The sequence below is a fragment of the Danio rerio genome, chromosome 14 (genome assembly GCF_049306965.1).
Source record: "Danio rerio strain Tuebingen ecotype United States chromosome 14, GRCz12tu, whole genome shotgun sequence".
Lineage (NCBI taxonomy): Eukaryota > Metazoa > Chordata > Actinopteri > Cypriniformes > Danionidae > Danio > Danio rerio.
In genome coordinates this window covers 1,123,698-1,137,500 of record NC_133189.1, presented here as the reverse complement: position 1 = coordinate 1,137,500, position 13,803 = coordinate 1,123,698, and the positions used below count along the sequence as shown (strand labels likewise).

Genomic DNA, 13,803 nt, shown 5'->3' with positions numbered 1-13,803 from the left:
AAAGGAAGACTGCTGAATCATGAGGGGAAAATTCACTGTTGTAATCTCCTGAGGAAACATTGTGGCCAATCAACATGCATATGGATGATCCAGAGAGCCACATAACAGTCTGGTGTGTTCTGATTGGCCAGGATTTTACACTCATGGCATTTACATGAGAACAAGGATTGATTGATTGATTGATTGATTGATTGATTGATTGATTGATTGATTGATTGATTGATTGATTGATTGATTGATTGGTTGGTTGATTGATTGGTTGGTTGGTTGGTTGGTTGGTTGGTTGATTTATTGATTGATTGATTGATTGATTGATTGATTGATTTTTTGGTTGGTTGGTTGGTTGGTTGATTGATTGGTTGATTTATTGATTGATTGATTGATTGATTGATTGGTTGGTTAGTTGATTGATTGATTGATTGATTGATTGATTGATTGATTGATTGATTGATTGATTGATTGGTTGGTTAGTTGATTGATTGATTGATTGATTGATTGATTGATTGATTGATTGATTGATTGATTGATTGATTGATTGGTTGGTTAGTTGATGGATTGATTGATTGATTGATTGATTGATTGATTGATTGATTGATTGATTGATTGATTGATTGATTGGTTGGTTAGTTGATTGATTGATTGATTGATTGATTGATTGATTGATTGATTGATTGATTGATTGATTGATTGATTGATTGATTGATTGATTGATTGGTTGATTGATTGGTTGACTGATTGATTGGTTAATTAATGGGATAACAAGAACATAAACGCTTTGATCATTGATTGATTGACTGATTAATTGATTGAGAACATAACATAACTAAATATTTTGGACATCATTATAATAGCCATAACATTTATACATTATGTCTAAAAAATGTAAATTGTAATGTTCTTAGAACATTTTAAAAATATGATATAACGTAATAAGAACGTTAAGGGAACATTTGTAGAATGCCTCATAGTTCATGCTACAAGTTTCGTGACCGCGTGAGACCAATCAAAGATCCAAACATGACCTCTCTGTACAAAATATAGAGCAATCGCTTCTTTTTTAGATGTCCAATCATCTCGTGTGACCGCAGCTTAAGAAACCTTTACCAAGTCTAGTGAGATGTTTCTTGTGTGTGAAGGAGCAGCTGGTGGCCCAGAAGATGCTCATAGGACTGGAGCTGCTGGTTTTATACTGGTTTGTTGAGTGTTTTGCTCTGACCTGTGTGGGTGTGATGGTGTTGACGTCCTCTGAGGCCAGACTCTTGAGCAGGGTGGTTTTCCCAGCGTTATCCAGACCCAGCAGCAGAATCCGCAGCTCCAGCTCTGAGGAGCCCTTCAGCTTCTGCATCACCGACAGCAGACCCTGACCACCAAACACACACACACATGCACACATTTATTATATTATATTATATTATATTATATTATATTATATTATATTACATTACATTACATTACATTACATTATATTATATTTTATTTTATTTTATTTTATTATATTATTATATTACATTACATTACATTACATTACATTATATTATTATATTATATTATATTATATTATTTTATTTTATATTATTATATTATACTATTATATTATACTATTTTATATTATTATATTATATTGTATTATATTATATTATAATATAATTTTATATTATATTCTAATATTATATTATATTATATTATATTATATTATATTATATTATATTATATTATATTATATTATATTATATTATATTATATTAACTCTTGAACACACGCATGCAATTCTATTGTGTTTATCAGTCAAACTCTTATCATTATTATGACAGTGAGAGGCTGAAACACTCCTCCAGACCTCATTCATGTGGTTAAGGCTTACAGTAATGAGATTTATCCAAGTCACATGACCAATCTCTGATTGCGAAGGCCCTTTCTTTATATAAGACAATGCTAATCATCCAGAGCACACAATAGATACACTCAAAACAAACACGTACAATACAACAACACGTACAATTCATCAATGACTAATACTGTATGCACATAACTCTTTCATTTATTCATTAATGACCAATCCTGTATGCATGTAATGCTTTTATGCATGCATTTGTCAGATTATGGTTACAAATGTATCCCCATGCTCAGCATAAATGAGTACACCCCCTATTGATAATGCATATTTGTATTCATTTCTCAGTGAATAATGACAATTTATTTTGGTGCATTTAAACAAACAAGCTTTATCAAACTGTTCTATTCAATAAAATAAGTAAATTTTTAGGATTAGAAAGATAATAGATTTAAACACCAGTTTTTACAAGAAAAAAATACAAAATTTCAACTAAATTTAAAATATTTTCTGTATTTTTAGTGATTTTTTCTGATTTATTTAATATTTTTTCCTCTGACATGGTAATTTGTGCTAATATTTAGACATTTTTTTATGTTTATGATTAAATCATCAGTTTTGTCTTTGGTATTGACTAATCTAGTGCACAAGCACAGATATATTACTGTAAATTAAAAAGTTAATGTAAAAGAGAGACCTCATGTATACTGAGCACTGTATAAACAGGCCTATATTTCATTGATGCAATATATACAGTATATTTTTGTATATCTAATACATGCACCACTATTAGGACACACTGAAGTATGATTGTTTCTGTTTATGTGAATTATCAGAAGTAATATTGTGTATTTATTGTGTTTTGTGATCACAGAGAAATCGTCAGACGTACCTTTGGAGCTTCACCCATCTCGACTTTAGTTTGCCTCCTGGTTAATTCACATTCTTCTGTCGTCTGTCAGGTTTGTGTGTGTGTGTGAATGTGTGTGTGTGTGTGTGAAATCAGGCTTATTTCAGTCCTTCCTCCATGAGCGGAGTGTGTGTGTTGGAGACTCACTCAGACTCGTGTAATGGAGGATTAGAGATGGAATTAGTGAGTCTCTCCGTCCCGCCCACACGGACGCTTATTATTAACCCTGAGAACTAGTACACTCACATAAAGGATGCACTGGATTCACTATATTTTTCTTGGGGTAAGGGGTTGCAAACAATTGTTAATGGTTTGTTTACATTCAGCCCATATCAGTATTTTGCAAACTTACTTTAAAAAATCTAGTAAATCTCATGCATTATTTAGTTCAGTGTGCTGTTACTACAGATGCACATGAGAAATATTACATTGCAAAGTTTTAAAATAACATTATTTAATTCAATTCAATTCAGCTTTATTTGTATAGCGCTTTTACAATGTAGATTGTGTCAAAGCAGCTTCACATAAATGGTCATAGTAACTGGAACAGTGTGGTTCAGGTTTTAGTGTTTAAGTTCAGTTCAGTTCAGTTTAGCTCTGTTCAGTGTGATTTAATCATTACTGAGAGTTCAAACACTGAAGAGCAAATTCATCGATGCGTAGCTCTACCAATCCTGAACCATGCGAGGCAGTGGCGACAGCGGAGAGGGAAAAAAACTTCCCCTGATGGGAGTGAAGAAAAAAAACCTTGAGAGAACCAGACTCAGTTGGGCACGACTATTTTAATTTCTCCGCTGGCCAAAAGTCTTGTGCAGAACTTCATTCGCCGTGGTTTTTTATTTATATGAGAGACTTACACAGGAGCTTGATTTTATATATATATATATATATATATATATATATATATATATATATATATATATATATATATATATATATATATATATATATATATATATATATATATATAATTACTGGAATTACATCTTGCATTTGTAAGATGTAATTCCAGCATATGTTTTACACAATGGATGGTCTTTCAGCTGCAGCCCAGTACTGGGAAACACCCATATACACTCATTCACACACACACACACACACACACACACACACACACACACACACACACACACACACACACACACACACACACACTACGGCCAATTCAGTTCATCAATTTCCCTATAGCACATGTGTTTGGACTATAGAGGAAACCGAAACACCCAGAGGGAACCCACGCCAACACGGGGAGAACATGATTATAGGTGGGAGTTGGAACGTAGATTGACCAGTAAATCGAGAGCTTTGCCTTTTGCCTCAGCTCTTTCTTCAATGCACCAATCCACTTGTCAATCTCACGCTCCATCCTTCCCTCACTCGTGAACAAAACCCTAAGAGACTTGGGGTAAGGACTTTCCTCCAACCTGGAGATGGCAAACCACCTTTTTCCGGAGCAGCACCATGGCCTCGGACTTGAAGGTGCTGATTCTCATCCCAGCCGCATCACACTCTGCAGCAAACCGCCCCAGTGCATGCAGAAGGTCCATGTTCAATAAAGTTAACAGAACAACATCATCTGCGAATAACAGAGATGAATTCCTGTGGTCCCCGAACTGGACCCCCTCCAGCCCAAGGCTGCGCCTTGAAATTCATTCATTCATTCATTTTCTTGTCGGCTTAGTCCCTTTATTAATCCGGGGTCGCCACAGTGGAATGAACCGCCAACTTATCCAGCACATTTTTTACGCTTTTTTACCTTCCAGCCACAACCCATCTCTGGGAAACATCCACACACACATTCACAAACACACTCATACACTACGGACAATTTAGCCCACCCAATTCACCTGTACCGCATGTGTTTGGACTGTGGGGGAAACCGGAGCACCCGGAGGAAACCCATGTGAACGCAAGGAGAACATGCAAACTCCACACAGAAACGCCAACTGAGCCGAGTCAAGCCGAGGTTCAAACCAGTGACCCAGCGACCCTCTTGCTGTGAGGAGACAGCACTACCTACTGCGCCACTGCGTCGCCCGCCTTGAAATTCTGTCCATAAAAATTATAATCAGCATTAGTGACAGGGCAGCCCTGCCGGAGCCCTACATGCACTGGAAACCAGTCTGACTTGTGATGTGAACCATGCAATGTGGACCAGACTCCTACTCTGTTCATACAGGGACGAGACGACCCTTAACAGAGCACCTCTGACCCCATACTCCCACAGCACCCTCCACAGAATGCCACGAGGGACACGATTGGCTGGATTATACTGACATTTCTTCCACTTTACAACTCATGATCAAAAACATACTAGAAGTTTATTTCTAACACAATTTAATCAAGACAGTCTCAAAAAGTTGTTGAATAATTACTTTAATTCGCATAAAAATGTGCAACTAAAATTTAATAATGTTCACCTTCATGTTGAAATATTAAAAAAATTCTGAAATATAAAAATGTTTGTGTGTGTGTGTGTGTGTGTGTGTGTGTGTGTGTGTGTGTGTGTGTGTGTGTGTGTCAGTAGTAGCTGCTGACAGTGTTGACGGTGCTGGTTGTGCTGTGGATGTTCTCCATGTGCTGCTGTCTCTCCATCTTTCTGGCTCGACTCTTCACTGACAGAGAGAGAGAGAGAGAGAGACGTTATTTGAAAGATCATTTAGTTTAAACATTAACTTTTGCTGTTGTGTTTTGATTCTTCAGTGTGATGTGAGCATCATTAAGGCATGGGCAATGTAACAGCAGTAAGCCGGAAGAACAGAAGTGGGTCAGACACACAATTCTTTGACCTCTTCATGCAGCGTTTGCATATTTATAATAGTTTGGTATGCTTTTTATCTTAATTTGAATGCATTTTTGTTGGTAAATGACCTGTTTAATAAACAAGAGAGTCGAATGAAAGCAAATATAATGAAGTGTTTGTAAATAAAGCCTGCAAACATACTTTAGAAAAGCCAGAACTGTGTTTGTGTGTGTGTGTGTGTGTGTGTGTGTGTGTGTGTGTTTTACAGATGTACCTTGTCCTCTTCTCAGTGCGACCTTCATCCCGATGGCAAAGAGCATCAGCAGAGCAGCAGCAGCTCCGACACACACCAGAATAATCACCAGATAATCACCAGCTGACGAACAGAACACACACACACACACACACAGGGCAGGTGAGACACCACTGATAAAAACCTAAAACATAAACACGGCTCTTCTGTTCTGAAGAGGAATAATTATCATTCGTTATTTTTAATTAATTGTTTTTATTTTGAAGCTGCATTTATGTGATCACAAAAACGAAACTATTTTGAAATATCGCTACAATGTTGCAACTATTTTTCATTATGAAGATATTTTTAAATGTCATTTATTCCTGCACTGTAAAACAATTCCTGCTGACTTAATTTTTTCAGTTGAATCAAATGAGTCGTCTTAACTTAAAACAATCAAAACATATTAAGTTAAGCTTGGCATAACCTAACAAATGTAACTGATGAAACCTGTTTAATGTATTAAAATAAGTTCAAGTAACTTAAAATCATTTGTAATCATTATTCAATATTTTTTAAATAATGTATAATAATAATAAAGCTTTTTTTTATAGCGCCTTTATAGAATCTCAGAGCACTTTAAAAAGTGCATGGGTAAAAGATACTTACTGTACAAGGATACATGCAGAAAAAGACTAGACAAAAAACTAAGCAATTTTAAAAACAATTAATAAATATTACATGTAAGCTAGAGGAAAATTCTTTAAAGGGTTGATAGAAATATTGAGTTAATTTTTTTTTATTTAAAAAACAAATTTATTACAGGCACACTCAGAGAAATGAGACCTTCAGAAAAAAAAACAAATATAGGAAATTTTGCTTTGTTAAACCTTTATATTTGAAAAAAGAATACAAATCTAACAGGGTTTAATTTTGATTTCAACTGTACATAATTGAGATTAATCTGAATCTAAAAAATCTGAATCTAAAAATAATATAATTTTTAAAAATCAGAATTGTGACATGTAAATCCAGGATTTGAAAAAAAAAAAGAGTTTAAAATATAAACAATGTAAAACTGTGTGCATAAACTCTAGAATTACTAGGATAATCCTGTAAAAATTCCTGTTTCCAGACATTCAGGGATGTTAATTTTTGGTTTGGATGTTAAGGTTTGGATCTTAAGTTTTGGATGTTATACATTTATATTTGAAAAAGAAAAACAATCAGGATTTAATAAAATTTGGACTTCAATAGTATATAATTGTCAATCTGTATCAGAATTGTGAGATGCACGTACATTCAGGATTTGGAAATAAAAGGTCAGAATTGCAAGATGTAAACTTGATGTAAAATTGTGTGTAAAAAATCTGAATCTGAAAAATTTAATTTAATAAACAAAACTGCAAGATGTAAATCCAGGATTTGGGAAAAAAACATCAAGATTGTAAACTTGGAATTTTAGATTTACCAGGATTAACCCTGTCAGAATGAATGGATCGCCTGTAAAATGAATGACTCCAGAAGTTTATGGGCATGCTCATTTTCGGTTTGGTTGTTAAACATTTATACTTGGTTAACAATACAAATTGAACAGGGTTTAGTTACATTTAGACTTCAACTCTATATAATTGTGCATGATCTGACTGTATGTGTGCAGTTCAGTCACCTTTTACAGTAATAGTTAAAGTACTATTGAAGTCTCCACAGATGCTGCTGTTGACGTGACACTCCACCGTTGTGCTTTCCAGGAGTGTGTTGATGAGTAACATTGATGTCTTCTCATTAGTTTGCAGTTCTCCATCTTTGATCCAGCTGAATGAAGCATTTGGCAGGTCAACAGAGCAGTTTACGGTCACACTCTTTCCCTCCGGCACCGGTAACTCAGGGTCTGTGGTAATATTTAACACTGGACAGCAGAGAAACAGGACAACATACAGGAGCAGAGCAGAGAAATCAGTACATATATCAGGAAAATTACTTTTGTTATTGCCTAAAATGTGTTTGGGATAAAGTAGATCCATCTCAGAATGAAGCCTGACAGGTTCATCTGCAGCCTGAGGTGAAGCGCAGCACTGCTGTAGAAGACTGAAGGGTTTATTCTGAGAAAACAACCATCTGGATGTACTTTATTATGCTTATTACATAGCTGCTGGCCACAAAACATAAACATTAGCTGTAATAGTTTATTAACTCTGTGATTGAATGCAAAGCTGACAGAAATTAAACTGGCTGAATGGAGCCTACACTAACCTGTGCATTATTTCGTCACAAGATGGCGCCAAACACCCAAAAACATAAAAACAGCTGATGGAGTATACACTAACCTGCTCATTATTCAGACACTAGATGGCGCCAAACAGACAAAAACACAAATGAAAACAGCTGATGGAGTATACACTAACCTGCGCATTATTCAGACACTAGATGGCGCCAAACAGACAAAAACACAAATGAAAACAGCTGATGGAGTATACACTAACCTGCACATTATTCAGACACTAGATGGCGCCAAACACCCAAAAACATAAAAACAGCTGATGGAGTATACACTAACCTGCTCATTATTCAGACACTAGATGGCGCCAAACAGACAAAAACACAAATGAAAACAGCTGATGGAGTATACACTAACCTGCGCATTATTCAGACACTAGATGGCGCCAAACAGTCAAAAACACAAATGAAAACAGCTGATGGAGTATACACTAACCTGCGCATTATTCAGACACTAGATGGCGCCAAACAGACAAAAACACAAATGAAAACAGCTGATGGAGTATACACTAACCTGCGCATTATTCAGACACTAGATGGCGCCAAACACCCAAAAACAAATGAAAACAGCTGATGGAGTATACACTAACCTGCGCATTATTCAGACACTAGATGGCGCCAAACAGACAAAAACACAAATGAAAACAGCTGATGGAGTATACACTAACCTGCTCATTATTCAGACACTAGATGGCGCCAAACACCCAAAAACAAATGAAAGCAGCTGATGGAGTATACACTAACCTGCTCATTATTCAGACACTAGATGGTGCCAAACACCCAAAAACAAATGAAAACAGCTGATGGAGTATACACTAACCTGCGCATTATTCAGACACTAGATGGCGCCAAACAGATGAAAGCAGCTGATGGAGTATACACTAACCTGCTCATTATTCAGACACTAGAATCAACAGACACCATAGTATAAATGCAGAATAACTCTACCTTTCATGGTGCAGTTGTTTGGAAGACCTGCAGGAATTGATAAGGAGATCAGATTATTTTATTTTATTATATCCAACTTGTTGCTGATAATGAATTTCGTCCAAGACTTACTGATGTTGCAGTTTGGTGATGTGGGAAGGCATGCTGGACACGACGCTTGAGGGAAAACATGTATTTATATATCAGATTATTTGTACATAGGCTGTTAAAATCAACAGTGTATAATATAATAGATGATAATAGAGCTGAATTTGTACCTGGATATAAATCACAGATCAGACATTCATTAAGATCACATGCTTTCAGTTCCATGGCTGAGAGAGAGAGAGAGAGAGAGAGAGAGAGGATTAAATATTATTATCATCACAATTAAAGATGGAAATATATACTAAATCAGTGTTTCTCAACCATGTTACTGGAGCACAACCAACACTGCTTGTTTTGGATGTCTCCTTTATCTGTCACACCCATCATAGGTCTTTCAGTCTCTGCTAATGAGCTGATGACATGAATCAGGTGTGTTTGGTTAAGGAGACGTAGAAATTGTGCAAAGCTGTTGGTCCTCCAGGAATGTGGTTGAGAAACACTGAATTAAAGAATGCTGTAAGAAAACAGCCATTGACTTTCAATATATGTTTAGCACCTTGCTTCTCTATGGATATCAATGGCTGCTTTTTTTCCAGCATTCTTCAAAATATCTCGTTTTGTGTTCAACAGTAGACAAATAAACAAAATAAATAAACACACAAATAAATAATAAACACAAATAATAAATATAAAAATTAATAATAAACACAAATAATAAATACAAAAATAAATAATGAATACAAATAAATAATAAGCACAAAAAAATAAATATAAAAATAAATAATAAACACATGTAATAAATAAAAAAATTAATAATAAACACAAAAATAAATAATAAACACAAATAATAAATACAAAAATAAATAAACACAAATAAATAATAAACACAAATAATAAATAAAATAAAAATAATAAACACATGTAATAAAAAATAAATAATAAACACAAATAATAAATATAAAATAAATAATAAAATACAAATAATAAATACAAAAATGAATTATAACAAAAAATAACAAAAACACACAAAAATAATTAACACAGTAATAAATTATAAATACAAATAATAAACAATAAAAAACACAAATACATAAATGAATAAACACAAAAATAAATAATATATAAATGTACAAATTTAAAAAAATGTATGGACATCAAAAAAACAAACTGACAAGATCACAAAACGTTCATTTAGTTAAATCCAAACTAAACTGTTAACTCAAAATAAAATCTAATCCTCCTGCAATATCTAATCTCAGGGTCTTCTTTTTCCTGTCATCGTTTCATTAATTAATTCATTTTCCTTCGGGTTAGTCTCTTTATTCTTCAGGGGTCGCCACAGCGGAATAAACTGCCAACTATTCCAGCATATGTTTTACACAGCGGATGCTCTTCCAGCCTCAACACCCACACTCATACACTACGCCCAATTTATGTGTTTGGACTGTGGGGGAAACCGGAGCACCAGGAGGAAACCCATGCCAACACAGGGAGAACATGCAAACTCCACACAGAAACGCCAACTGACCCAGCCGGGACTTGAGCTCGGCTATAATCACTGAGCCACCGTGCTGCCCTTCTTGATATCATATGAAGTATATAAAGCTTTAACTAGTAATGAAATACTCACCGAGATAAAAACAGACAGCGATGAGCAGCGTTACAACAAACTCCCTCATGATTCCTCGTCCTGTCATTCAGAAAACACACAAAAATCCCTGTTTATCTGCTCTCAATGCAATGTTTTAATTCTAAAATATTTCCTCATCATATAAGTCATTTAATAAACAAACAAACAAGCATGAAGAAAGCTGCGTTCACATTCAATCTGTTTACAAATGACATTAAATATAATCCTAAATAACACATCATCTGTACTTTATACACTGTAAAATATATATATGTTTTGGGTTTATTTGTGGTTGTGAATTGCATTGTGGGATGTTGATCTTCGCTTCGTCCACTTCTGATGCTGAGAATTCAACTTCACAGTTTAACAAAGTGACTTTTATTGACATTTTAGTCGCTTGAAATAATGTAATGTTTAAGAAATAGAGAAGTGTGTAAAATTTCTGAAAATGTACTTGTAGCATAATATACAACACCAACCCAGACAATACAGCACTGCAAACTAATAATAATGACAATAAGTCACTTTTTACAACATTTATCTATAATTCTGAACACTAAAATGCAGATTATTATACATATATAATGTATAAAGAAGCCTTTCACCTGTTGTGTGAAGCGTCAGAGAGCGTCAGTCTGACAGCAGATCTCTTGTTCATGCTCATATTTACTGATGTGCACGCTGATAATCATGCAAATCTCCTCTGTGACACATGAATATATTTCTGTATGAGCCGACTGCTTTGCTTATGAGGCACACGGGAGCTGCATTTGAAATCAATTACATGTTTAGTTTTGGATTCACGACCATGTCTTTATTGATTCATACATTTTCCTTTGGCTTATTAGTCCCTTTATTCATCAGGACTTGACACAGCTGAATGAACCACCAACTATTCTAGAAAATGTTTTACACAGCAGATGCCCTTTCAGCTAAAACTCAGTACTGTAACTTCCGACTTCATATAAACACTATGGCCAATTTAGTTAATAATTCCCCTATGGCGCATGTATTTGGACTGTGGGGGAAACCGGAGCACCATGTCAACACAGGGAGACCATGCAAACACCACACAGAAACGCCAACTGACCCAGCCGAGACTCGAACCAGCGACCTTCTTGCTGTGAGACGACAGTGCTACCCTACTGAAAAAAACAGCCGGCTGGTTGGCTGGTTTTAGCTGGTTGACCAGGCTGGTTTTAGAGGGGTTTTGGCCACTTCCAGGCTGGTTTCCAGCCATTTCCAGCCTGGCCTTAGCTGATCAGAAATGACCAGCTAAAACCAGCTTGACCAGCCTAGCCAAGCTGGGAGTCCAGCCAAAACCATCTATGTCCAGCTTAAACCAGGCTGGTCAAGCTGGTTAGCTGGATTTAGCTGGTCATTTTTCAGCCAGACCAGTTAAAACCAGGCTGAATATGGCTGGAAACCAGCCTGGAAATGGCCAAAACCCCTCTAAAACCAGGCTGGTCAACCAGCTAAAACCAGCCAACCAGCCTAGGCTGGTTTAAGCTGGATTTTTCAGCAGGGTAACCACTAGTCATCACGTCACCCCTCTTTCTTCATTTACTCCTGCAATAAAGTGTCCTAATGTCTTATAAGTTGACTAATTTAAACATAAATGTAAATTATTCTTAATTAATTACTGTATTCATTTAAATTAAATTGAATAATGGTAATTAGCCTATATGTGCTATAGCTTTTGTATTTAGTATCAGCATTATACTCCAGATTTCTTATACACACTTCTATAATTCTACATTAATGGGGTAAAGTTGTATTCAGACTTTCACCTTCTTAATATACTTTCAGAAAAGTTTAATTAGTAATTCTAAATAGTGAAATCATAGTAGAAGCTAATGACTATCAATGTAGCTGTCAGGAGTTAAAGCTAAATGCTTTGGAGTCATGCTATTTCTGACCTGATATTCAAAGTAGCAGTAAACAATATAAAGACTGTCAGTCAGAAGTTGTGCTCATAACAGTTCGTAGAATTAATCAGCATGTTAGCCTTGTTAAAGTCTGCTTTAGGATTTTATTGAATCCAAAATCCGATTGTGTGAATATAAATACCTTTACCTCAGTTTCAAAGACTCAAAAATTTAAAGAAAGACTGAAACATGTACTCAGATCACCAGATAGCATCTATGCCAATGTGCACACAGACAAAACACACACAAAAAACACAGCTCTCAATGCTACACTGAATCTAAACATATTTTTGGGTATTTCTCTGATTAACATGTCACATAGCTCTGTACAGATGCTGTTCTGGCTAAGTGGCGTTGTGTAATGAAAAAGTGGCTCCTTATGGAGGAAATAAAAGTCACCAAACGGAAAAAAGAAAGCTGCAGGCGTGAGTTTGTATGTAAATAATCAACACAATATGATAACATCATGAACAACACCAGTGAACAAGCTATAAGGTGAAACAACTGTAGGCCACTTAAAAATTCTGTGCTAATAGCTAACAAGGTGGGATTAGCCCTATTTTATAGTCTATGGATTAGCCTATATAACAACAAAATAAAATCATTTTTCATCTGATTAAGCAGGTGTCAGCAAAATGAATATATTATCAAATACGGAGAGCTATTGACGTCCTCTGAGGTAAAGTCTAGACGAGATACAGCTGTGGATCCGCACATCAATATAGCACATTTTTTTGACACTGTAGCCTACAATAGTTAATATTTTTAGTTACTCAGGGTTGGGGATAGACGTTCATAAAATACAATTTAATGTGTAATTTCATGAATAATATGAATACTCTGTATAATTATTCTATCAGTATACTGTGTTGGTTGGGTTTAGGGTTTGGGTAGGGGTAGACGCTAATAAAATACAATTTAATGGGTAATTTAATAAATAATATGAATAATAATAGGTATAGTTAGTCTTTTTTTACATTACTGTGAGGGTTGGGGTAGACGCTAATTAAAATTCAAATGAGTAATTTAATAAATAATATGAGTACTCTGTATAATTACCCTATTTACATAACTGCGTTGGTTGGGGTAGGAATCGACGCTAATAAAATACAATTTATTGATTAATTTTATAAATAGTATAAATAATTGTCGTCAACTTAAGACCGCAGCTGTATCCCTTCTAACAACAACCGTTCTCTGAGCGCTCTGCGCAT

The 13,803-nt window shown here is 35.2% G+C and overlaps 2 protein-coding genes and 1 long non-coding RNA gene across 4 annotated transcripts in view; 1 reads left to right on the top strand and 2 right to left on the bottom strand.

Moving 5' to 3' along the window:
- The window catches only part of arl3l2 (ADP ribosylation factor like GTPase 3, like 2), a 7,354-nt gene extending 4,454 nt beyond the window's left edge, over nt 1-2,900 (bottom strand). The window contains exons 1-2 of one of the 2 annotated variants that reach the window (XM_005169564.5): nt 2,724-2,900; nt 1,217-1,360 (exon numbers count right to left, since the gene is read on the bottom strand). In XM_005169564.5, the coding sequence (XP_005169621.1) occupies nt 1,217-1,360; nt 2,724-2,741 (162 nt within the window). In that variant the 5' untranslated portion in view covers nt 2,742-2,900. 2 annotated transcript variants of the gene reach the window in all.
- Nucleotides 2,901-5,103: 2,203 nt separating this feature from the next.
- On the bottom strand, nt 5,104-11,425 carry LOC103912050 (uncharacterized). The gene is made up of 8 exons (XM_009307647.5): nt 11,267-11,425; nt 10,662-10,721; nt 9,202-9,258; nt 9,056-9,100; nt 8,945-8,971; nt 7,389-7,628; nt 5,759-5,860; nt 5,104-5,356 (listed from the first exon to the last, which is right to left on the bottom strand). Exons 2-8 carry the CDS (start codon nt 10,708-10,710, stop codon nt 5,262-5,264), a joined length of 615 nt encoding a protein of 204 aa, XP_009305922.1. The 5' UTR covers nt 10,711-10,721; nt 11,267-11,425; the 3' UTR covers nt 5,104-5,261.
- LOC141377649 (uncharacterized) lies at nt 5,445-7,964 on the top strand. Its single transcript, XR_012390126.1, has 3 exons — nt 5,445-5,566; nt 5,753-5,899; nt 7,509-7,964. It is a non-coding gene; the product is annotated as an uncharacterized lncRNA (long non-coding RNA).
- Nucleotides 11,426-13,803: the final 2,378 nt, after the last annotated feature.

Excerpts from the sequence above, each read along its gene's own strand:
- LOC103912050 (XM_009307647.5), bottom strand. The coding sequence starts at position 10,710 with ATGAGGGAGTTTGTTGTAACGCTGCTCATCGCTGTCTGTTTTTATCTC. Across the intron at positions 5,861-7,388 it reads TTTAACTATTACTGTAAAAG|CTGGTGATTATCTGGTGATT; the intron begins GTGACTGAACTG and ends TCTGTTCGTCAG. Across the intron at positions 5,357-5,758 it reads CGCACTGAGAAGAGGACAAG|TGAAGAGTCGAGCCAGAAAG; the intron begins GTACATCTGTAA and ends TCTCTCTGTCAG.